Source organism: Nelusetta ayraudi, unplaced genomic scaffold (genome assembly GCF_046127955.1).
Source record: "Nelusetta ayraudi isolate G7.1 ecotype Tasmania unplaced genomic scaffold, CSIRO-AGI_Nayr_v1 ptg000071l, whole genome shotgun sequence".
Lineage (NCBI taxonomy): Eukaryota > Metazoa > Chordata > Actinopteri > Tetraodontiformes > Monacanthidae > Nelusetta > Nelusetta ayraudi.
In genome coordinates, this window is record NW_027466121.1 from 4776026 (window position 1) to 4800053 (window position 24028).

Below are 24028 nucleotides of genomic sequence, written 5' to 3' on the forward strand. Positions count from 1 at the left end.
TCCCCAAGAGCTCACTGCTCCATTAGCTTTGGCAGACTGCTTGAAATGTGTGGCTGCTTCTGTCTGTGATGTGATGTGACGTGTGTGCCTGTGTGCGAGTGTGTGTGTAAATGTGTGTGTCTAGAACCCCCCCCCACCAAAAAAAAAAAAAAATACCTAACCTTCTCCACCACATAACCCCAGCACGGAAAGCAGGTGACTCTGGGGGCATTTTGCGACGATGTCGAGATGATACAATAATTTCGAACGCCGCTGCTAAAACATCCGGTCCATCTGGCCATTATCGCCGCGATGTGCATGAGGCAGTGAGGGAGAGGAAAAGGGCTCCTGAAACACACACTCTCCAACTCGGAGAGCGTGTAGAGATGGCTTGATTTAATAAGGACATTATGAAGCCTTATCTCTTGTCCTTAAGAGAAGGTCAGTGTGTCTGAAATAGCTCAAATGCTATGATAACGCTTTGCGGAGATAAGATACCGCCAGAATACTGATGTAGAACAAAGGTGGTTTTAGGCTCATTTTAATGCCCATAAGTCATTCTTGACTTTGTGTCCACTGACCTGTCTAGAATATGTGTTACGTTTCCAGACATTCAGATTGTTTATCAATCATTGTGTCGATGAGTCTGACAAGTGTGCTCAACGTCTGTAATTATTCCATCATTCTTCAACTCATTTCATCACGTTCGCACTGTTTTACTACATCAATCATTTTCCTCTGTATTAACTTGACTTGCCAGGTGGATTATTTCCCCCACACTGTTTCCAAATGTTGTGTTTGGTCAAACCTTTGGCTGCGTTCGAAGATGAACAGTCAGATTTTTTTTTTTTAACGTGAGGTGAGCCACTCTGCACTAGGTCAAGGATGACATGAGACACTTCCTGCTTCTTTAATTAATGGGACTGGCTGTTTCCACAATGAAGAGACTGTCTGAAAATGCTTCAGGTGGGAGCCAATGATGGCTATGGACTCAGACTTTTATATCTCAGTGGTGCTGCTGCGTTGCTGAGTCTTTATCCTGTTCTGTTGGGCTCTTGTTTTTGTTTTGTTGGTTAGGAAGGTGAATGAATAGCATGATACACTGACACTTTGATATCCAATGTTGTGGATCATTTCGTGCATTCAAACATCTTCGTGCCTTATTTCGGGTCTCCTGGTCACATGACCTATTTGGCACATTTTGGTCCAGTTGTAGCATATTAATGCGTTTCTTAGCTCGAGGGGAAAATGGTTCATGGACCAAAAAATAAAACAATTAATGTTTCTGGTTTCAAACTGGATCCAAACAGTCTCATGGCTGAAAGATTTTCTTAAATAAACTTTCTCGCCCGAAGCTTCTTGGCGCCACACAGTTCATTCCACCACATTCGTGCCCTAAACTTTTCGCAGTCCTTCTCCGTGCGAATGCTGTTAAATGACATGTAAAAAGCAAAGAAAAAAATGTTTTGACAACACGCAAAATGACTTAAGACACTACCATATTATTCAGATGCCATTTCATGAGCCAGGCTTCTTGTTAAATGTTTTTTTAATAGCCCCAAGACTCTCTCTGTCCTGCCTTATTTATCACCTCGCAGATCCCCATGAATTATACGTCTCTCTCTGAACCCCCTCTTTGACTTCTCAAAAATAAATCACAAGAGACAAAAACGGAAACAACGGAGGCAAATATCCAGAAAAATATTGTTTTAGAGATATTGCTGATATTACTTTTGCTTCCTCATCCAAATAATGAGAGAACTAGCGATCATTCTGAATGAGCCCCTTTGAGTGTCGTGACCTCCGGGGGCCCCCTGGTGGTAACACGCTTCAGCATGCACGTGTGTTTCTGTTCGGGACCTTGGATTGGTTAGAACAACAGTTGAAAGTATAATTCATTCTCATGGATCATGTCAGTCCTGTGGGCGCCGTGTTGCAGTGTCCTTGGTCTGCTCTGGGAGTGCGGAGCGTATTAGCAGTCTTTCACAGATCCTCTGGTGCACCTGCAATCTCCTGATGTTTAACCCTGGACTTCATTGGAGTGTTGCAGTGATTACAGGCCGTCCTTAGGGACATCGATTGTCCTGCTCCTCCTAGGCAAGCCCAACACAATGCTGACGAATGAACTTGTGGCCCTGCCAAGTCCAATTAACTGTCAGTGCCGCATCGACGAGCTCCTCCGTTTGTCGAGAGTGAAGAAAAACAAACTTTTAATCAAATTTGCCTGCGGGCCCTGGGGTATTTGGGGTTGTGTTTTGCATTCCGCCGTGCTGTGCCTCGCCTGCAGACGCGCCACCCTCCCAGAAGGTTGTGTTGCATGTTGTTTGACTGAGATAGTGGAATGCCCGCACCTTACTTTGGCATGGCAGCTCGATCCCTCCACTGTGTGTGAATGATGACTCATCCAACACCCGCTTCTTAAAGCACAATCGCCAGGCAGAAAACAAAGACCAGAAAGCTGTGTCAGCCAATATAAAATCTTTTCCCGCATGCCGCAATTGTTTAGTGTCGAAGGACAAATTTTGCTACATGAATAGTTGCAGTGTACACTTAGTATTTTAGTTAAATTTACAGTGTTTTCCTGCTAGAAACCCACATCCGCACTTCCGTCTGCGGTGCTTAAGGAGTCCTTTGACATGCTGATCAATGTAAACAAAGCTTTGAGCTTGCGCCAATCTGTGTAGCATCCTTTAAAAACTCCTCTCATCTTTTAAACTGACTTTATCAAGGTCGAGATAAACACGTCAAGTTTCCTTTTCGTCTGACAAAAGTGCAGCAGAACTTAAACGCTCAGAAATTCAATTTAAATGGTGTCTTTTGCCGGAGACAAAAGACACCCCAAAATGCAAAGAAACGGGGCCTTACTGAGTAGATCTAAAGATTAAAGGACATCTGAGTGATAAGAATTAAAGGAAACTTTAATTCAGCAAAAGTGCCATCGTTATCAGAAAAAGTAAGGAACTCTTGAGTATTCAACCACGGACCTAAAAATAGAGATCAGACCTGAAAGAAACACTTAAAAAAATTACCAAAACAACATCAATTGTTATTTATTTAAAGGGGTTGAGGATGTGCCGTCAGCCAAAACAGTATTCAGAGTATAAAGGCTCAGACCTCTGGGAGTTCATCGTGTCCTGTAGCGTGCGTGTCACAAAAGACGCATTTAGATGAGTTCTCTTGGATTAAAGACAGAAAACGCTGACTTTGACCATTCAGGCACCTGCAAAGTGATGAATTATCCTCCCTGCCAGAAATTAAATTGGAGCGGAAAAGAAACTTGACACCTTGCGACTTCTCATGTCTCGCGCTTCAAACGCTCACTCACATTCTGATTCCGGGACATGGTCCTCTCGTATGAATGACAAAACTGTTCCCTGCCACAGCACCAAACAGGGTTCAGCCTCAGAATCAATAACAGTGTTTCTTTCCGCTGTCTGGACTCTAAAATAGGGTTTTGGAAGGGTTTTTTTCCGTCTCCTCCCCCCTTCTGTGTGTCCTTCCACTGACAACTTCAGGTAAATCTGAAGTGACCACTGATTAAATCTCTTCCTCTGCTTGTTTTAAGTATTTTAAGTGCTGTTCCGTCACTCATAGTAAACGTCATGTGGATTCAGGATTTATGTGCCATGTGGGAACCTCCTGCTCTTCCCAGATGGCTCGATTAATTTCTCAGCTGCCTCTTTGATGTAACTACAGTATCTCTCTCTCTCTCTCTCTCTCCCCCGCCCTCCCTTACACACACACACACACGCATACACGCGCACACACACACACACACAATAGTCCCTGAGTTGCTGTTGTGTACCCCACTTCACTTTGACTTTGAGAATCGGCGAGAATAATTCATGGGCGCTGCCAGTTTCAGAGGCCGAGAGAGCAGCGCCGCTCTAACAGCCAGCAGTTCATTTGAGATTAGCTCGGAAATTTCCTCTTTTTAACTTCCTTTCAGAAGGCATCTCAAAAGGAATCACATTAATCGTGTAGTAATTGTATGTATAGCAAAAATGTATTTATTTGATTTTTTTTTTTTTTCCTCGTGGCCTGTTTCCAACTTTTATCGCCCCTTTACGCTGTCCTGACGGATTTAAATGTGCTGCATTTTTAAAACAATCTTTTTTTAAAATCTGTTTCTATGGTCCGTCGCTCGTGCCACAGGTATCCAAAAAAAAACAACAACGAAAATGCGTGTTCAGAACACGTCGTCAGCTCATCCAGAGGTGTGTAAAACTTGGAAGTCATTCTGTCTTTCCCCTGTTTTCCACACTCTTCAAACAGTGTCACTGTGGTCAGTCAGGTAGAGTCTCCCAAAGATTTATGACTTTGTGATGAGAATTTGCATAATGCGAGCTCATTAAAAAGCAATTATCCTCTCTGTGTTGTTAAGACTAATTTAGTAGGTGGATTGGTGCACTGATTGCATTATTTTTAACTACTGATACAGTACAATTATGTTTATAACGAGTAGACTAATGTCATCAGAGCAGAAAAACATGAAGGACCAAAGTTCAAAGGCACATATATACATATATATATCTGTATATATATTTATATTTAAAACAAAAAAAAGGTAATTGCAAAGAAAACTTTGAAACTGTTGTCTAATTTGCATTTAATGTTTGTTTGTTTTTGCTCCTTAACTTTTTTGCAGTAATAGGTTCTTTGTTTTTACAGCATTACTGTTATTTACATTGTGGATAATTCAAAAAATAAAATTACACACTAGAGCGTTGGGAACTTTTTTGAACTAGATGCGTCTCTCCTCTCCAGCGCGCACAGCAATCTGTCAGAGCAGCATCAGAATACATGATTTTGTTTGATCCCAATACCTTACCCCATTCTAGGGCTTTTCGCTTGTTGCAGAGTTTAGACTGGTGTCTCTCTTCCTTTTTTTTTTTTTCACACGCCTCAGTTCACTTTGCAGCGGCCACAGGCATTTTCGTAGATGCAGCATTGTGAATATTGAGTTTGCTTTATTTAAATAGGGAAAATGCACATTATAACTTGCATGCGTCCAACATGTAACAATGCCATCAGGTTGATGGCATACGGGGGAAAAAAGCACAAGACAGGCAGAGACACATAAGCATTAGCAGGGACAAAACACATCAGCAGAGACTAATAATAAAACAATAATACACCTGGTTATGACCAAAAAAAACATTAACAGAAGTACACAACAGCATCTGGTCACACAGCACAGACCACATCACAAAAAAAAACAAAAACTGGACTGGAACTAAACATCTATTCCAGGTTATGGTAGTGTGTTCTATGGTCCAGCATCCACTGCTTTTCCTATTTGAAGAAAGACTCAAACGGATAATGGGTTTAAAGATTATCTCATAATTAGTAAACACTGCTAAACTGTAATTAGGCTTTTTGTTTCGCACAGAAGGTATCATTGTGTGTACGGACGCCAGTCCTGTGACCAACTGGCTGCGCAGGATTTACCCGGCATCTCCTCCAGTATCAGCTGGCACCGGCTGCAGCAGCACCCCCTCTTTTCCCTCCAGCAGCGGTGGCGCACAGGAAGCGGCCACAGATAATGGATGCATGGACGGCTGACAGCGAAACCTAACAGCGCTTGAATCATAACGTTGGCGTCAGATCATTTCCCCGCAAAAACCCGCTAGCCTTCTGTCTGCCACCGGGCACAAACATGCGGCAGGGCAGCGTCTTTTGTTTTGTTTTGTTTGTTGTTTTGTTTTTCTCACATCTCCATTATAAACAAAACACAAAAACTTTTTTGGGGGAAAACCAATCCAGTTGTCTTTGCGGCAGCCCTCCCAACGACGGTAATCCTCGGCCCCGCACTGACACATTGTAAGCACACTAAATCCCCAGTTTCTGTTTGTAATTTTGAATTCGAGTTATGGGAGCAAATACGAGCAAAACACGCTGATTATCTAGTCAGCGCTGAATTTAATTAAGCGGCAGGGGCGATTTGAAGTTGTACAATATAACTGTCATGAATCCGAGCTGACCACTGTTCACCATGAATGATTAAAGTGACAATTTTAACAGCCGCGTTTCAAGCCTTTGAGGGGGCGGAATGGTTGGTATTGAAAGGGCTTCAGGTAATTAATGCTGTGGGACATTTCCAAGGAAATGAAAAGCCAAGGCACACACGGTAATGACTGTTATCTACATTTCACTCCGGGCTCCTCATGCCGAGATGCCGCACAAGATTGGAGTGGACATGCTGTATGCTAATTCTGAGCAGTATCTGACCAACGGGGTCATTGTCTGTGACAGGTTTATTTGTCTGCCAGAGGCCAGCAGCCAGTTTCATAACATTTGACCCCGCAGTAATAACTGGAGCATTTAGGTTGTCTGTACAGTAATGATTAAAAGAGGAAAAGACGAAGACGAAGAAGAAGAAGAAGAAGAATTCTCACGCTGGAATACGCCAAATGTATGTGAACAATTTTCATGTCAAAATCCGACATTGAATATAGTGTCTCTCAACATCCATGCATCGCGTCGAGCGTCACTCATGCTAATTTCTGTGGTTCCTCCGGTGCAGCGGCTCAGCATTTTCTTTTGATAATTGATGTCACGTTAATGTTAAAACAAGCTGGTTTAGAAGTCTCTTTCAAGCTTGCAATCCCCCGATTGCCAGCCCCAGATCCATCCACAGCATCGCTCCACGTGCATGTCACATGAAACACTCAGATACAGTCGTCGCACTCTCAAATACAGAGCTCATGCTCTTTTAATGAACCAGGTCGATGTTCTGCCTCCGTTATCCCTCTGATCAGCGCACAGGGAAAAAAAAAAAAAAAGCAGTGTCTGGCCTCTCAAAATAAAAGCACGCTTGGATTTTTAACACTGCGCCCAAACACATCAGAGGCCAAGAGATGAAGGACTGGCATTTTGCCAAGTTTGGTTCATTTCATCTTGACTTAGTGTTCGTTTTCAATTTCACTGTGAAATCTCGGGAATCTGTAATGTCATTTATTTCATCCGTATTTATGTAATTTCCAAGACATTACAAGTATTCTATCAAACTGAATTATCAATTTCAAGCTTTCGCACCAGTCTGAGTTATTTTTACCGCAAAGTATTAATCTGTACTGTCTTAATCTTTGCAATCCATCGTTGGGAATAAGAAAAATATCATGCAAAAGAACCTGCCATACTTTTAATTGCCTTGATGACAGAGACATTAAATTTGTTTATTCAGAACAAAATGAGAATCGTGAGGATAAAAAATAACCCTCTGGAATTAAAAGTCTGCATTTTGTTCTACTTAATGGAAGAGGGTTGCCATAAAAAAAAAAAAAGTAGAATATGAATCATAAATACTTTTCATTCATTTGCAGACAGCGCTGGTATTTGTCAGCGACTCGTGCGTAAAGAATTATTTCCGTTAAATTTAGCAGATTCGCGGAGCATTAAAGCGTCTGACAACCGAACCCATGGACAGAAGTTGAATAAATTCTCTTCGCCCGCTTTGTCTTCATTAGCGGCCCGCCCTGAGGATCCTTTGACTTTCTGATAACGCCGATGAGGAAAGTTTCTATTACTGTTGCTGTAGCGCGCGCTCACGCACGCACGGTTTGCACACCGTTCTCCACGGTGCGAGGCCGCCTCCCACCACATCGACCCTAAACCCCGTGGCATTATCTGCCTCATCCCAATTAGAATTAATAATTGAAAATAGGAAATCAATGTGTGCAAATCAAGTCTGCCTTTATCGGGTTGACACTGTTTTTTGGGCGGCCCCAGCTACTGATCCACTTTTGTGCGCGGCGCCCCTGTGTGTTATTTACAATGGAGTCGCTGTGCACTTTGTGCGTTCACCCGCTGTAGATCAAAAAAAAATGTAGAAACAACTCAGTATCAGCATTTTTCTTTAATCACAGACACATGACTGTTTTGAGATGTTATTTTCATATCCTTTACGTGATTGGACGGTAGCTGATACCAGCTGATAAATACGCATCACACAACACCAACCAGGTGACCTCCCCAGGGAGACGGAAGCTACCGTCCAAACATGGAAAAGTATGAAAATGACATCTCAAAATAGTCTGTTATAAAAGAAAAACACCAATAATAATTTGTACCTCATGAAGACACAGTGAGCCTCATTCAGTTGTTGTTGTGGACACAGTTGTTTGCGGCAGGACGGGGCCGCATGATTAACATTAATTGGATGGGGCAGTGGGCTGTGTAACAATTTGCTGACCCAGGGGATTTTACGAGGCGCGTCAGGTGAGCGTTGAGCGGGCGAGGGCGTCTCTCCTCTCAAGTTGAATTCATAAAAGAAAAGGAGAGGAAGAAGCTGCTCTGGGGATGAAGCGGAAGATGACCTCACCTTGTCTCTCCTGGTCGACCGCCGCTCGCCGCTAACCCTGTTAGAGACGGCGCCTGGCACCCGCAAGGCTCGCATCGATCCGGGTTCACATCCTGAATGGAACTCGAACAAATTATCAGATCCTCTCCAGGATAAACAATCAGTCCGGGCCTTTTTTAATCAGTAATGCGTCCCCCTAAAGGAATTAAGTTATTCACTCATTAGTTTTGTGGTAGCAAGTGGGCAAAAGTCGGGTCTTGTTACCATCTTTCGCCAGCAGCATCGGATGGAGGTGGGGGGGGGGGGGTCAGAGGGGAAGCGGGGGGTCGAGGAGGTTATGGTGCATTACAGTGAACTCGCCTGCTCGGAGATTCCGCCGCTTTTGTTGTTCTGCTCGGCACGCTCCTTGCTTGGGAGGAATGTAAACTCGCGGCCGGCGAAGATGAATTAGGGTCGTGGCGAGCGACACGCCCAACGGCGGCGCGCTACCATCACAATTCAGCGAAAAAAGCCCGGCCCCCACGACTATTGGCATTTTGCTCCGCGCATTTAGAAATTCATCCGTCAGGCTGCCGGCGACATATACCGACTATTTACTTGTCTAGTCCGGGTTTTCCTGGCCTGCTAATAAATAACGGCGTAATGGGCGTCGGCAGGGCGGCGGGGCCCCATTGTGCGGCGTATTGGCAGCTTTTACAGCCGCGGGTTTAACAAAGCTGAGAGACATTTATCGCTCCGCAAATTTACCCCTTCACACAAAGATCATCAGTTTCCCTCCTTTACCCCCCCCCCAACCCCCCAAGACCCTGCCACCAGTTCTATCTGCTCCTTGCTCTATTAGTCTGCGTCATTGAGTCAACCAGCTGTGATGAATAGCTAAATGTTTAGTTGGTCTTTTATTGAATAGCTCCATTTTACAAAGCGACTCGCATCGTCAGAAGAGCAGAAGATAACGTATTCCGGGCTAAATTGTATGCACAAGTGCGTCGGCGTTCCATGTAAATGATCCTTTAATCATTAATACGCTTCAAGAAAAGGAAAACACTGCTTTATTTAATTTGAAACGGTGAATCGCAATAATTAGCGCCGAGCGCAGTTCGAGAACTGGGTCCTGTCAGGAAATGGAACGAGGGCACGAATCAGACGGTGAGCCGGAGGGAGCGGGGGTGTGCGGGGGTGTGGCTGCTCGCTCAGGCGGCCGGGTGGGGTGTGAGTAAGGGGAGGTTGCAGGGGACTCGTTGAGACAATAAGTCACGGCGCTTTGCTTCGCCACAAGTGGTGCCAGAGAGCAGGCCGGGGCCGAGGAGTTAAAGCTCCCTGGAGCTGAAGCGGCGCGAGTCCAGGTTTGACTCCAGAGTCTGCAGCGTGTGTTAATGACGGTCATGTGACTTTGCTGTGACGCTGGGCCACGTGCCAAATATTCTCGCAGCAATAGTGCGTTTCTGACTGTGTGCTGCAGCCACCTCTGGTTGGTTTACATGAGGTCCTGTTGCTAGGATTACTGCATCGCCCTGCTGTGCTGGACATGAAAAATTAATTCAGATGTGTTGTTGTTTGTATGCATGTCTTTTGATGTTACCTTAGAGTCCAACTAATCAGCTGCTTGTTGTTGTTATTTGTTGTCTTGGTAAAGTTTCATTTCATTTATTATTTAAAAATAATTAATTGTGCTCTAATTAAATCGGACTATTCCATAAATAATATTTCCTTATATAAAAGAATAAAAAAAACTCCAATAAATATAACAAATATTACACATTTTATTTTGTATTTATAATTTATTTAAATTTAATTTAATTAGTACTGAAAAATCTCCAAAATGAAATGCTCATTGCTCTTTTAAAGCGTCTATTTGCATAATTTTTCGTATTTTTTTTAGTGGCATGGTTGTTGCTGTGTGTTGTGTAAATGATGCAGACCTGCGTCAGTCACATCAATTATTGCAATATATTCTTAGATGATATATTGTGCCACAAATTTTGCTACCACCATTGCGCTAATACTATATTAGTCATTGTCGCTCGCCTATAAGCACAATACACAACTTCATCGTGCAGTTTAAATGGAGGCATCCACTCCCAGGTAGTCCCTGTGAGATGTCGCTCTTGTAAGAGAAAGAACATCCTGCCGATTGGACCAAGTTCAGGGGAACTTCTGGAAGGCGTCACTCACTGAAAGCTGTTTTGTTTTAATCCAGTTGAAGGCAAGCACACTCTTGAGCGCACTTCAAAGCCGTGCCGCACCGTCTTGGCTCTCGCAGTGCCATTCTTTGGACATCACCTTCAGAAGTTTACTCGGCGCCGCTACCTCTCACCGTGATCTGTTTTGTTCCAGCCCAGGGGATTAAGCCCAGCGACTTGGGATTGGACCTTTCCCTGAGTGTGAGGTTATCCACATTCCCACTGTTTTGCCGAGTCCGGGCTGCTTGTTGTGTGCGTCCCCTGGTTAGGAGTGCTGACCCCGGCCACATCACTTAATGGGCTCGATTGGTGCGTCTCTGCCTTCAGACTTGTGTGGGCTTTGCTGCCCACGCACCGAATCCTTCCGGGACTTCTCATCACTGTACACAATTTAGCCTGTGCTCCCTGGAAGCTGGAGCCTTCGCGGTACATGCTTCTCTCCTCCGACGTCTCTCTTTGTTTTTCGCCTGGAGTTCATCACGAACTCTGACTCCTTAATCACAGTTAAATGCCGTCAGAGCCACAAAGTGAGAGGCCGCCGGGTAAAAAATTTGAGAACCTCTGTGTAGGAGAGAGACAGCGAGATAATGGGCTTTGCTCTCAATGTGCTGAGGCCTCTAACTGCAAGCTAAAGAAGGTTTAAATCTTCAAATGGTAACATTTGTTGAGCTCCTAAGCGCCAGAAAAGTCTGCAAATGAAGTGCTGGATGGAGTTAAGTTCATTTCTGTTTTCCCTGCACTGCTCTATTTTTGCACCGGCACATACAGAATTTTAAGTTGCATATGCAGGAATCTAAAATGCTCTCTGTGCAAACGGCCCAGGTTTGAAGTTGAAACTACCGCAGTGGCGTCTCTGGTTAAATAGCGTGTTTTTGCAGTGCTGGGGGAGCAGTCTTAAGCTGCGGAGCTCTGAACGGCACTTATAGAGTGTTACAGCCGGGATGCAGCACCGACTGCACATCCATTTTCCTGCCGGCCACCCGCAACACCCCTCAAATTTAATGTGGCCGAGTCGTTTGCGTGGCAGCAGCTCAACCTTCGGGGATCTCGTTCTCGCCAGACTGGAGACCAGCGGCCGATTAGATCAAATCAGCGTTAGCCCCGTAATGCGGCCTCCAGTCCGTCCACGGCAGAAGTCATTTTGTACTTGCCCGGTGTTTCAAGACCCCCTTCAGGGCAGACCTGTCCGTGTCAGGGATGGACTGATCATCTCCCCGCTGAGTTCCTGGAAAAACAGGAGTCGGCAGCGACCACGAGAAGGGCTTCATTAGGCTCTCACTCGGTCAGATCACAGCTCCGTCCAATTGAGCATGGAGGGAGGGATCAGGTAGCGCCTGCACGTTCACAACCGAGGCTGCCGTGATGTGAAGAATCAGCAGCGGAGCGCTCGCCATCCAAGAGGCGGCTGTGGACATGGATGCAGCAGCCGCTTCAGACGAAGAAGACAAACTAATCGCTTTGTAAGTTGCGACTCGACCCCTTAAGGAAAAATAAGCCCCCGGCGAAAATGATGTCTGCACTTAAGCTGAACTCGGCCTCGGCCTTTACATCAACGCTGGTCATTCATTTCACCCCGAAGATTACCTCTCTGTTTGCTTTCGGCATATTGACTTTGTCTGAGCGGGAGCCGTGCCCTGCAGAATTTAGAAATTGCTTGTTTTATATCATTCCTTTAGGTGCGGCACGTGTCACTGAGCCCCTTTACCCTCTTTTATGCTGGATCCCCCCCCGCAAAGCGTAAAGATTATGCAACTAAAACCAATTTTCTCTGGAGCCAAAATTGCACAGTTGACGGCACTAATTTGGCTGCTCACTGTTCAGACTGAGAGTTACAGGAAGTTACTTTTTTGCTTTCGTTTCCCTCTCCAGCTGACAGACAGAAAAAAATTGCTTTTCACTGACTATTTGACAGGTCAGTAGGTTAATTTGCCCTCACTGACATGCGAGTCAGAAGCTATTACTTTAAAATCACTTGTTCCTTCTGCTCTTGATATGAATGAGCCACAACAAGACCAAATCTGCTCGCAGTGAAATATACATCTGAGCTGTTCTTGATCATTTCAGCAAAATGTCTGAGAAAGTGAATCTCTACTCATTTGCATTGAAAATTTACAGCAACTCTTCATTCCGTTTCTATATGTAGGCCATGATACGCATGTAAAATGATCAGTATAGAATGCTTCAGTAGATTTTAAAATGTGGAATGATTTAATAAACCTTATGAAAGGTATTGTTGTATACGTACTAGCCTGCATTCTAATATAACAAAGTGCAGTTGTTTTTGCTGAGATTCCGAGCGCTGGATACTAATCCACAGGGAGAGACTTCCTATTAACGTTTTCCAATCCAAAGTCTGGAAAGTGCCAGCGCCTTAATTTCCCACAGATTTGTAGTCATTTTAACCGGACTCGTAAATAGATGAATCACATTGGGATAAATGAAACAAAATAAAACAAGATGTCGCACGACTGGAAAAAAGACAAAAGGAAAAAAAATCAACAGACGTGATTTTTGGGATCTCATTTGTATAGACTTGTCCAGTAAATACAAGCGCAGGATATTTAGAGCCTAACAGAGAGATAAATGATTTTTCGCCAGTTAACTTCATTAATCAATCTGTCACTTTATGAGATTTAACGTTTCTAAGCTCCTTGTGCGAGACATTTCTCAGCCAGAAGCTTTCTTTGCCCACTTGGTTAGAATTTGATGAATGTTTTAAAAGGCTCGTATTGGCAGGGGATGTGAATTCTGTTTTTGCTGTGTTGTTGGCTGGATTACTGAAGTTGCCCACCTCCACGCCCCTCTTACCTTCTTTTGTTGTTGAGTGGGGGGTTGAGGGGGCAGAGGCTTGGTGCTTGCACACTCATTTTGTCTGGAGCCTCACGTTCTCTCAGTCTGAAGTTTGATTATTTCTCCTCGTGCTTGTGCTTGTGTGTGTGCGTGCGTGCGTGCGTGATCGTCTGACACTGTTGGCTCTTTGGGGAGTTGGTCTGCTTTTTGCTCAAGGCGCCCTGAGATTCACTCCTGTAACCTATGACACGGTGCAGGAGTCAAGACAGCGCTGGAATGTAAAGATGAAGGCCGGTTGGATGTTGTTTTATCCCTGCAACGAGAAACTCAAAGTTGGAACAGCTGGAAACATCTGTTCCGGCTGTTCATAAATGTGTTAGGCGTCTCCTGAAATGCTTGTAAATTTGCTGCAACTGGCTCTCTCCCTGGAGGTGGCATTGACTCGGAATAAGGGCTGATTTGGTTGGTAATGAAGGAGCGGGTTGCCAGATCCAACAGCGGTGCTCACTGATGTGTTTTTAATCGTTTTTGGATGACAGCGAAGCTCAGAAGCACCGAGGAACGTGATACCGGGCTTTGGCTGCGCGCAAAGTTTTGTTTGTTGTCGCATTTCTGTTGACAGGGAAGGTTGACGGCAAAAAGAATAGGAATGCCACCTACCTCTGCGGCACTTTGCTACGAGCCAAATGCAAATTTGAAACAGTGTCATGGAGTCTAATTATTTCCAATAAATAAAATAGTCTTTTTTTGTTGATTTCAGTGAAATTGTGATTTTGATGTGCAGCCATGACAAGGTTATTACTTTTTAGCCCTTTATAATAATTGCCATTTATTAGACTAGTGATGTTGTATGCTTGCAAGGATAAACGCTGCAGGGCATTCTCATTAGTGTGTTTCGCCTCCGTGTCTGTGTGTGTGTGTGTGTGTGTGTGTGTGTGTGTGTGTGTGTGTGTGTGTGTGTGTGTGTGTCTGCAGGCTGCGAGAGCGACTTCTGGGGGCCTCACTGCAGCAATCGGTGCCAGTGCCAGAACGGCGGCAAGTGCAACCCCATCACGGGCGCCTGCGTCTGCACCGACGGCTACCAGGGGTGGCGCTGCGAGGAGCCCTGCGAGCGCGGCTACTACGGCAAGCTGTGCCAGCTGCCCTGCCAGTGCCTCAACGCCGCCACCTGCAACTACGAGACGGGGGAGTGCGTCTGCGCGCCGGGATACTCGGGAGCCTTGTGAGTGTCTGACTTGTTGCTTCGCCGCACGCTTCGCGAAAACATGTGCGTCGGAGGCGCTCACCTGTCAACGTTTGTCAACGTGTTCGGCGGCAGCTGCGGCGAGCGCTGCCCCTCCGGGAGCCACGGCCCTCACTGCGAGCAGAGCTGCCCCTGTCAGAACAGAGGGACGTGCCACCACATCACCGGGGACTGCTCCTGCCCTGCCGGCTGGACGGTAGGTCAACGCCACGCCGGCCCGAGCGCCACTGTGGGGAAGACTACTAGGCTACTTTGCAAATGCCTTTAGTCACAATTACAAGTTACCCCACTGAAAATGTAATTGTAGTGCAGCTAGTTCAGGTAATTAATCAAAGTAATGTAACTGATTACATTTGATTACATTTTGATTGCTCTTCTAAATTTTAAATACATGTTTAGCTCTGACAGTGTTGAGCTTCCAGCAGTTCAACAACAGCTAAATAACAGCCATAAGAAGGTGAAACCTGAGAACCTCTTTTTACTGTGACATCATTCCGAGGTCCAAAATCAGGGCTACCTTTTATCAGCAAAATTAATCAAATTTTTGCAAAGGTCCTGCTGACAAACCACATATTTAACATGTGATTTACACTCAATGAACACCATTGAAAATGCAAGACAATTTGTACATTTTTCAAGTGTATGTGTGTGTATTTTGTGTGCTTTTTTTTGTTGTCGATTTTTGCTGCAATTCGAACTTGACAGGAGAACGGAAGCATCAGAATAGTATCAAACTTTCACCTGTGATGGGAAACAAAAGAGCACGGACGGGGTAACACTTTATGATAATGATCGTTTGTAAGACATGACCAAGGACGGTGCTACTCTACAAGTAACTGTAATTTAATTACGCATTTTTCCCGTAATGTAACTGATTACAGTTGTCTTTATTTCGTAATTAAATCACATAAAGATGTTGCACCTAACTCGTAACTCCCCAGAACTGCTGAGCGCATATAGCGTTTGAGCGCCGACGGTGTTCTGCAGAGGAAAGAAAGGGAAATAAAAAAAACAAAAAAAAAGCATTTATGTCTCCGAAGCCGAGGCAGACGAGTCAGGGAGCCTTGATCAATATGCTGTGTTCAATAATAAATGAGAACAGGAGAGTCTTCCCTCCCTGCAGGACAAGAATGGAGCTCCTGTTAACCAAGTTATGTCGAGCGAGCACGGCCACCCACGGTCAACAGTATGAGAGTTGCTCTGAGGGCCTTTTTCCGTGATGTAATGCGGTGCGATGTGATGTATTACAGTAGCGAGACACAGAGGCTGCCACCAGGTGACATACAGCGGGTCGCTTTTGTCTTCCTGACACTTATTAGTCTCTCTCATATTGTCTAATGGCTCAATCGAGGACAGAAGTGTAAACTCATCCAAAGCTGGGTTCCTTAGCTTGGCTAAGTCATGACCCACTTATATTATTAAATATTTAATGTGGTATGGAACATGACTGCTTGTTACTGTTCAGTAAGTCATGTGATCCAAAAATGTATTTATTTTGCAGTTGATACAGTCATTTAAGATGCTTAATAATATTTATTAACAAAAAATGAATATTTCATTTTTTTTGTTCTGAAGCTCTTTCTGATCACTGCTGTGGAACACTGATCGCAATTAAATTAAATTATTTGAGACAGACAGCTAACAAGATGGGTGAAAAATGATGAGGAGAGACTCTGTCATGTTTTTTGGTGAAGCACATTGAGCACAAAGATGATCATTTGCGGCGCAGTGATTATCAGCGGTTATGAAGTACGAGTCCGAAAACTAAACGTTATGTTGTTATTGTCATCATCATTCTCTTCTGCAATTTAAGGACGCATTTTTAAGGCCTGGGGTGTGAAATTTAGCAGCATCTATTGCCAATAAGTTACATTGTCAGCAAAGTGATAAATGAGCGGCTCAAAGCGCAACAGTTACTCATTCCTCATGAGTCTGTTCACTAAAAAACACATTTTCTTTTCCGCCTCACACTGTTAGATGCCTTTAATTGCCACAGACTTCTAAATGGATTCCTGTCTGATGTTGAAAACAATAAAAATAAATAAAAATAAAAGGAGTGATTAGTGACAGGTGGAGCGCAGACCCTGGTTAAAATCAATAACTGGAACATAGAAAGTTTGTTCAGTTTCATAAACATCAGCAACTAAGAGTTGTGTTCTGAGTACAGGGGTGTTGTTTTTTGGGTTTTTTTTTAACCATGTGTATTCCAGCGGTTTCCCTTGCTACCTAGCGTCACTGCTACCTGTTTGCTCTGCAGGGGTCTGTCTGTGCCCAGCCGTGCCCTCTCGGCAAGTACGGCATCAACTGCAGCAAGGACTGCCAGTGTCGCAACGGCGGACTGTGCAACCACGTCACAGGACAGTGCCAGTGCGCGGCCGGCTTCAGCGGACGCAGGTACGCAGTGCTGGAGTCTAGTTTACTCGAGTGGTTATACTCTGATTTTTATTTCCCGCACTCCCAACCTCTCAGTACACATCTGTCCAGCAGCAGCTGCTTCAAACAACACGAAACAAAAGCCACCATGCTCAGTAATACATTAAGTATGCATCCACATACAAGTGAGATCACGAAAGACTCATGACGTATGGCCTTAATGTAAATGTACTGTAAGCAACACAAGATATATAACAGTCATTTACAGCTGGACTTTAGTTAACTGACGAGCAGTTGCAAGACGAATTTGTTAAAATAAAGAAAAAAAAAGGTTAAATAATTAGCACACTTGTATATATAAAAATATAAAGTTTCAGCAATTAAGTGCAAAAAGTGGTGCAAACACAAATGAGTTCTCTGAATTTACACTGAAGAAATGGCTGACTCTCAATGAGAACCTAAAACTTCCCTTTAGTCGCCTTTCGAGAAAGTGACCTGATAGTTATCTTTGCGCATTTTTAGTGGTTGCACGGTAATTCGGAACCGTTTCGAGTGGTTACATGCCGTATACCTGCGTACACATAGAATACACCACTGCAGTTATACGCCGCAGATCGCCGCAGATTCTCTCCGCGCCGGTGAGAAGTTATTTTTCTCCTGCTCCTTTTTTTTAAATTGAATAAATAAACAAATAAACAGGTCAGACAATGACTTGGTTGAATGGGTTTCCTTTTTTTTTTTTTAATGTTATTTATTTATTTATTTTCAATTTTCGGATTGTGAGTATCGAGCGCAAAAGAGGGCTTTGGTGCCAACTTGCTCGGCGTGGAGACTCATTGACCTATTCTCTTTGTTGACAGCCAAATGAGGCACAAAACTGACTGCGCAGACAGAGGGAACGATCACGCTCGGGAGAATTAACTGTTCCCGAGTTGCCATTAGGCCATTTGAAGGTGGACAGCGCGCTCTTAATCGGGGGAAAGGGGCCTGCCTTTTATTTTCAATCAATCTTCTCTTTCGGGCCGGCCGGCAAACTTTCACGTCTTCCTGCCTCGGCCCTCTTGCTCCTCTCCCGGCCGATCCATTGATCTCACCGTGGGCTTACATGCTGTTTGGAATCCACTCATTAATTCTAAGTAATGGGCTTATATTAAGGTCTCATTGAAATCCACAGATCTTTTTAGTTCCCCGTGCCAGGCGGAGGAGCCCAGGGCAGCGCGGGTTTATTAGTTCAGCCGGAGCAATTGTCTCTGAGATGGAAACGCTTCCTTGACAAGAACTTTCCTTTACGTTATTATTTCGCAAAATTGCTCTCGTTCATTTTGCCAGTGACAGGTGAATTAACCTGCCAGGAATAATCTGAGATTGTGTTAGCGCTCGCCCCGCTGTCTTGGATAATAATACCATGGTCCCCAGATAAAACTGGAGCACAGGTAATTTAAACATGAAACATAACTCGCCTGTTTTATGTGGACCGTATTGAACTATTTGTAACAGCTTTGTTAGAGTCTAAGAATTGTTTCAAAGATTTTTATAGCTGATACGGTATATTGAAGAGTTTCTTTTTCAATAATAATATATAAAATAAATAACAGAGTTAACTTTATAGGATTCTTCTCAGCGTTTCACGTGAAGCTCTGCAGCGTTTCTGAATTCAGTCGTTGCCGACAAACCATTTTTTTTTATTTTCTACTGTGTGACCGTAGAAAATAAATTCAATTGATTTGTATTCTGTGTATATGAATCGATGTTTTCTATTTGCATTCTGTGTTATGTTATTCTGTTCGTTTTGTGTGGTTTTTTTGTTGCCGTCCATGACATTGTTGTAAAATTGTGTCAGAGTTTGCAGACACTTTAACCTAAGAAGTCTTCTTTTTTTAAGCTAAACAGAAATTGGAACTTTTATCAATGATTTTAGCACAGCAAATTATTCAGCACAGATCTTTACTTTAGTTTTTGTTGTAACATTACTCTAGAAGGACACGTGTACAAAGATGGCAAAAGCTTCATGATAATATCATAGAGAACTGAAATGTATTCATCTGATCAGAATTTTTCATCATAAAATCAAATCCAACTTTAAAACCAACAGTATTTGGAAATGTATTAAAGTAAAACCACCCACAGTGAGCATATGTACTGTGGAGCTTCACATCTGATCTCAAGTCACTCCCCTTTTTAGAAGTCATTATTTCCGCTCTGATGTTGAAATGTACGACGCCGCTTCTGACCTCTGAACACTTGAAATTCACTTTGGCGCTCTCCACTCTAATTTCTCCGGCCGTGCCCGAGACTCCCCTTATTTAAAAGACAGCGGCACTCTGTCCCCCAGGTGTCAGGACGACTGTCCCGTGGGCAGCTTCGGTCCGCAGTGTAACCAGACGTGCGAGTGTCAGAACGGAGCCAAGTGTCATCACATCAACGGGGCCTGCCTGTGTGAAACGGGCTTTAAAGGTCCTAATTGCCAGGAGAGGTTCTGTCCCGCAGGTCTCTACGGCCTCATCTGCGACAAGATCTGCCCCTGTAATACCACCAACACTGTGAGGTAAGTGAGACATCGGCACCACACACACAGACACATGAACGCGCACGCACGCTCACCACGGACGGAGCCCTAATTGAAGCCCCTTCGCTCCAGCTCTCTCCGCCAAGAATAAAGAGTTCTCCAACCCAATTCTGCCTCACCTCAGCTCATTGCCGAGTCTGGACCCCCTCCCAGCTATGTCACCCAGTCGCCTTTTTAATCTCGACCTTTTCTTCATTCATAATTTCTCGACGCCATTCATAGTTAATGCAAACTCCGGCGCTCCGATTCCGGCTGGAGTCGGGGCGGCAACAATAGAAGTCATTACAGGGGGGAAGGAGAAAGAGGACGCCTTATCTGGCGGAGACGAGCACTCGGCACGCCGACAGATGAATTGCCGTCGGCGCAGACATTGCACTTTGACCCCCCTGCCCCCTGCTGACAAACACACAAGTGTCGATTGTGTCGGAGACTCGTCTCTCTGTTGTTGTTGCCGTTATTGTTCCATCTTTCTCATTATGTGGCAGCTGCCACCCACTCTCCGGCGAGTGCACCTGCTCGGCGGGGTGGACGGGTCTCTACTGCAACGAGACCTGCTCACCTGGATCCTACGGCAAGGGATGCATGCTGACCTGCAGCTGCAGCAACGGGGCCGACTGCCACCCTGTGACAGGCGCCTGCGTGTGCGCACCGGGATTCACCGTGAGTGCGCAATTGTTTTGTTTTTTTGAATCGTGCACGCTCGCCGTGGTTGCTGTGGTCACTCGTTGCATATCTTTTGAATGTATCTGGTATTTGGTCAATAGATGTGAGTCTTTTTAATGATGGCGAGCCCCACGGCTCCAATGTAGTCTTCAAGACAGATTACCAAAATACTGCTGAACCTTGGTCATGTCCAAACTCAAGGTGTGTCAAGGTCAGCAGTCATTTTCGTTTTACTTCATTTTATTTTTAATTATTTGTTTATTATGGATCCCCAATAGTAATCTCCTTAGTATTAGACTTCCTGGGGTCTGAAATCATATGTTAAAAAATATCTCAACATATATGAACATGCACACATAAATGCATAAATGTACAAATACTACACACATTATTCAAACATTTCACAAAGACAATTTATCCAAAAGCAACAAACAACTACAAATGCGCAGCACACCAAGAAAACTAGAAAGAAAAAACACAAAAAGAATATTTTTATGGCCTTTGCCACGTGACCAACTTTTAATGACAGGGTAAAAGTTGAAGGAATTGGTAAAAAGCAAAAATCATTTGATTTAAATTTTTGCTTCATTTTCATTTGTTGCCACTTTAATCTCTGTTTAATCTGTGTTTTTAATTGTGCAGAAATTGTAAATACTGCAAGTCAATTTGCAGTTTTTCTATTAGATGCTTCAATTGTTTGTTTTTTTCTTCATCTCAAACTGCCAAATGGTTTTATGGTTTATTGCTGCTCGAAGATAGAACTGTTTGTTGCTCAGAAGAGGCTCCTCGTAACACACAGGGACCTGTATAGGGTTGCGAGTGTTGTTTCTATGATGTCTCACAGTGTACTCACTGTAGGCTTTACTTACAGAGGTTGTATCCTTGATTTATATCTGGTGGTGTTTGTGGCCCAAGTAAAGTGTTCACGTCACTGTCGTTGGAAGCGTTCCCAGCGTTACTTTAGAGGCTTTTTGTAAACAGGCAGGAGAGAAGCAAGGTGAGGTGTTTTATTATTGCCATATAATAGATGTGCTCTGCTGCACCACCAGAAATTCTCCTCTAAATGATTCATCCTCTGGTCCAGCTCCCTGCTCGCATAAAAACCCATCCTGTGTATTTTCTATATTACAAAAAGAAGAACAGAAAAAAAAAGAAGTTTGTACCTCTTAACCTCAGATACAAGTGGAACAGAACCTCGGATCTATATTTCCAGACCTCTTGGGAGACAGTAAAATCTTTAACCTGGATATTTTTCACTCTCGGCCGCAGTTTCCCCATTTTTTTCTGCAATCGCCAAGTTAGTTCGCGGCTCCGGTTACTTTTCTCGTTGCCTTTTCTCCGTCTCGCAATCTGACGCTGCGCAGCAACAGAGAGGCGGCGAGGCCACGCGCCCGCCGTCGCCGTCACATTTCAGTGGAAATTGCCTCTGTCCTAGAGTGGGCCGCTGCCGCTGCCGTCGCCGCCGAGCTGAATTGAGCTCCCAAGCTGTGCCACAGACTGTGTCTTAATTTGCTCCACCTGTTCTCTTTTGGCTGCTGCTGGGAAGGGCTGTTGGATCCATTAAAAAGACCTACAGGGCAGAAGCTGGCCGAGAGAGAGAGAGAGAGAGAGAGGGAGAGAGGGAGAGAGAAAAAGATAAAGTCCGACAGGAGCGGACGCGCCTCCTGTGGGCGCTGTTTAGGCAATGCACTTCTGATTGTGGCTGTTGGCCATCTTGCTGGCCGCTTGCAACCGCACGTGTGTCACATCATCATTAGACTGCGGAAGGATTTTTTTTTTTTTTTTTATGTCGAGACACTGACTGCCGACCTCCCCACTCCCCCCCACCCCAAGGGGCTGACTGATAGGACTAAGCCGCCGCGCCGCATCTTTGTTCGGCGGCCCCTTCGGGAGGCAGAAACCAGGCGAAGTGATGGAGCAGACCGAGCGCGGCGCACACTTGATTTAGCCGTGGTAATTGGACATGGTCTTTTTGACTGGAACAAAGTGATTACATGTTACCTATTCAGGCATTGCCCTCCACCACCATCGCCAGCACCATCATCCCCCCATCCCTTCCAATCTGCTACAAGCACTCAAACTAACCTTACCAACCTAGTGTTGCAGTACTCGAGACCGTCTCGATCCCAAGACCACTTTTTTAAGGGTCTCAGTCTCGGACTCAGAGGCATTTCCTCTCGGTCTTGTCTCAGTCTCGTACTCGGCGGACTCGGGATTTTTGATCAAGACCGGTTAACGCTCAGCCAACACTACAGTGACAGATGATAAGGGAAAATAATCCAGCATTTGCCGTGTTTCGCTCTGTTTGTGACACCCAGAGTGAATTTTATGAGTATTTTTTTTGGAAAATGGTTCAAAATAGCCGACAAAGCAGCAAAATGTTAAGAAAAATGTTTGAAAGATACCTTGCTGTTCCATTTAATATAGAAGCAAACTCGAATTGCAAAAAATAAACTGGTCATTTGTTCTGTTTTGTATTGATTTTTCTTTGATAGTCAGTTATCGACAGTCTTGGTTTTGTCTTGGTCTTTATTCAATCTCGACACTCTCTTGATTATGTCTTGATTATGCCTTGGTCTCGGTTGGTGCGGTCTTGACAACAACACCACCCCAACCCCTCCCTACGTGGAAAGATTCTGCAACAACATTTGAAGTGCAACCCGTCGCGACAAGAAGAAAAAAAAAAACGTTTCAAGTGTTTTGCGTGGGCGGCGAAAAACTAACGATTTCCACCGTCCTCGCCGGGATCTCCGGGCTCATCAGGAAGGTTCAGGGGTTCATTTTGCCGCCTTGCAGCATGAATTTTAAACCGCAGTCACTCATCCGACACTTAGATGAACTGTTAGGAGAGTGAGACTGATTGGTAATTAGTGGAGCCATTTATATGTAGTCTCGATGGATTCCCGCCTAATCAATGTTGTGTCAGAGAGAGGCTTTCTGGGGGAAAAAAAGGAAAAAAAAACTCTCCAATTACATTAAGACACTAATAGGTATGAATTTAGTGCCTTGGCTGAGGTCGACCCGGCTGCCTCTCAGCGCTCAGGTCTGCTCGCTGCCACCATTTGCCGTGTGGTTATGTAAGGTCCTGCGACTCTCGTGCAGCGGACTGACAGCCCGTGTATTAATAATGATTCTCCGCCAACAGACTTCCACCCTTTGCGGCTCAGAAGGAATATGAATCAGTCGCCTAATGAGAGCGCTGCCTTTTCCTTTTCCTTCTCCCGTCCCGAGAGCAGAGCGAGCGGCTCCATGAGGGTGAAACCGAGCGGAATGCAACGCGGCCGAGGATGCCGCCAAATCCGTCGCGGTCATTTGTGGCCGCGTGAGGTTTTTTTTTTTTTTTCTTTTTTTCATCCGCGAGTCCAGTCGCCATTAAATTGCCTTTGCTCTGAAGGCGGCCGGACTGCAACCCACTCTCTCTTTCTCTCTCCCTCTCTCTCTCTCTCTAGAACCGGTGGCCGGTAAAACTTCTTGCCGCCCATTCCCCCCCCCCCCCGCGACTGTAACCGAACCTGCTATTGTTGGCGGTTTGGAGGCTGTCGTTCCTCGCGGAACAAAGGTTATCGCGGGCGATTGATAAAAATTTCATCCAGAGACGCGAGCCGCCTTTTATGTGGCGCACGGGGGAGGTGGAGATGTTTTAAGATGTGTGTTCTGCCCCCGGCGTCCGCGGGCGCGTCTCCTCCTGCCTCCTGTTTAAACTGAGTTCAAAATGATAATGAGAGCAGCGAGCAGCCGGCGGTCCCCCGGTGCTCTGGCGAGCAAAGCAAGAGCTACTCAGGGCTCCTCTGGGCCACTAATTGGAACTCTAAATCATTGTGTCACCTGTCACTCAAGCCAGGGTTTGGGAGGCAGGGTGTGGGAATCCACAGACTGGCTGTGATCCCTGGCTTACTGGGGGAGGGAGGGAAGAGATGAGCTGCGCCCAGGCT

At 44.9% G+C, this 24028-nt stretch overlaps 1 protein-coding gene across 1 annotated transcript in view; it reads left to right on the forward strand.

Annotated features, from left to right (window-relative positions):
• megf11 (multiple EGF-like-domains 11) overlaps positions 1-24028 on the forward strand; it is a 59810-nt gene that overhangs the window by 16781 nt on the left and 19001 nt on the right. The window contains exons 6-10 of the mRNA XM_076042835.1: positions 14227-14473; positions 14570-14690; positions 16752-16888; positions 19200-19412; positions 19919-20093. Of these exons, the coding sequence (XP_075898950.1) occupies positions 14227-14473; positions 14570-14690; positions 16752-16888; positions 19200-19412; positions 19919-20093 (893 nt within the window). The remainder of the gene's footprint in view (positions 1-14226; positions 14474-14569; positions 14691-16751; positions 16889-19199; positions 19413-19918; positions 20094-24028) is intronic.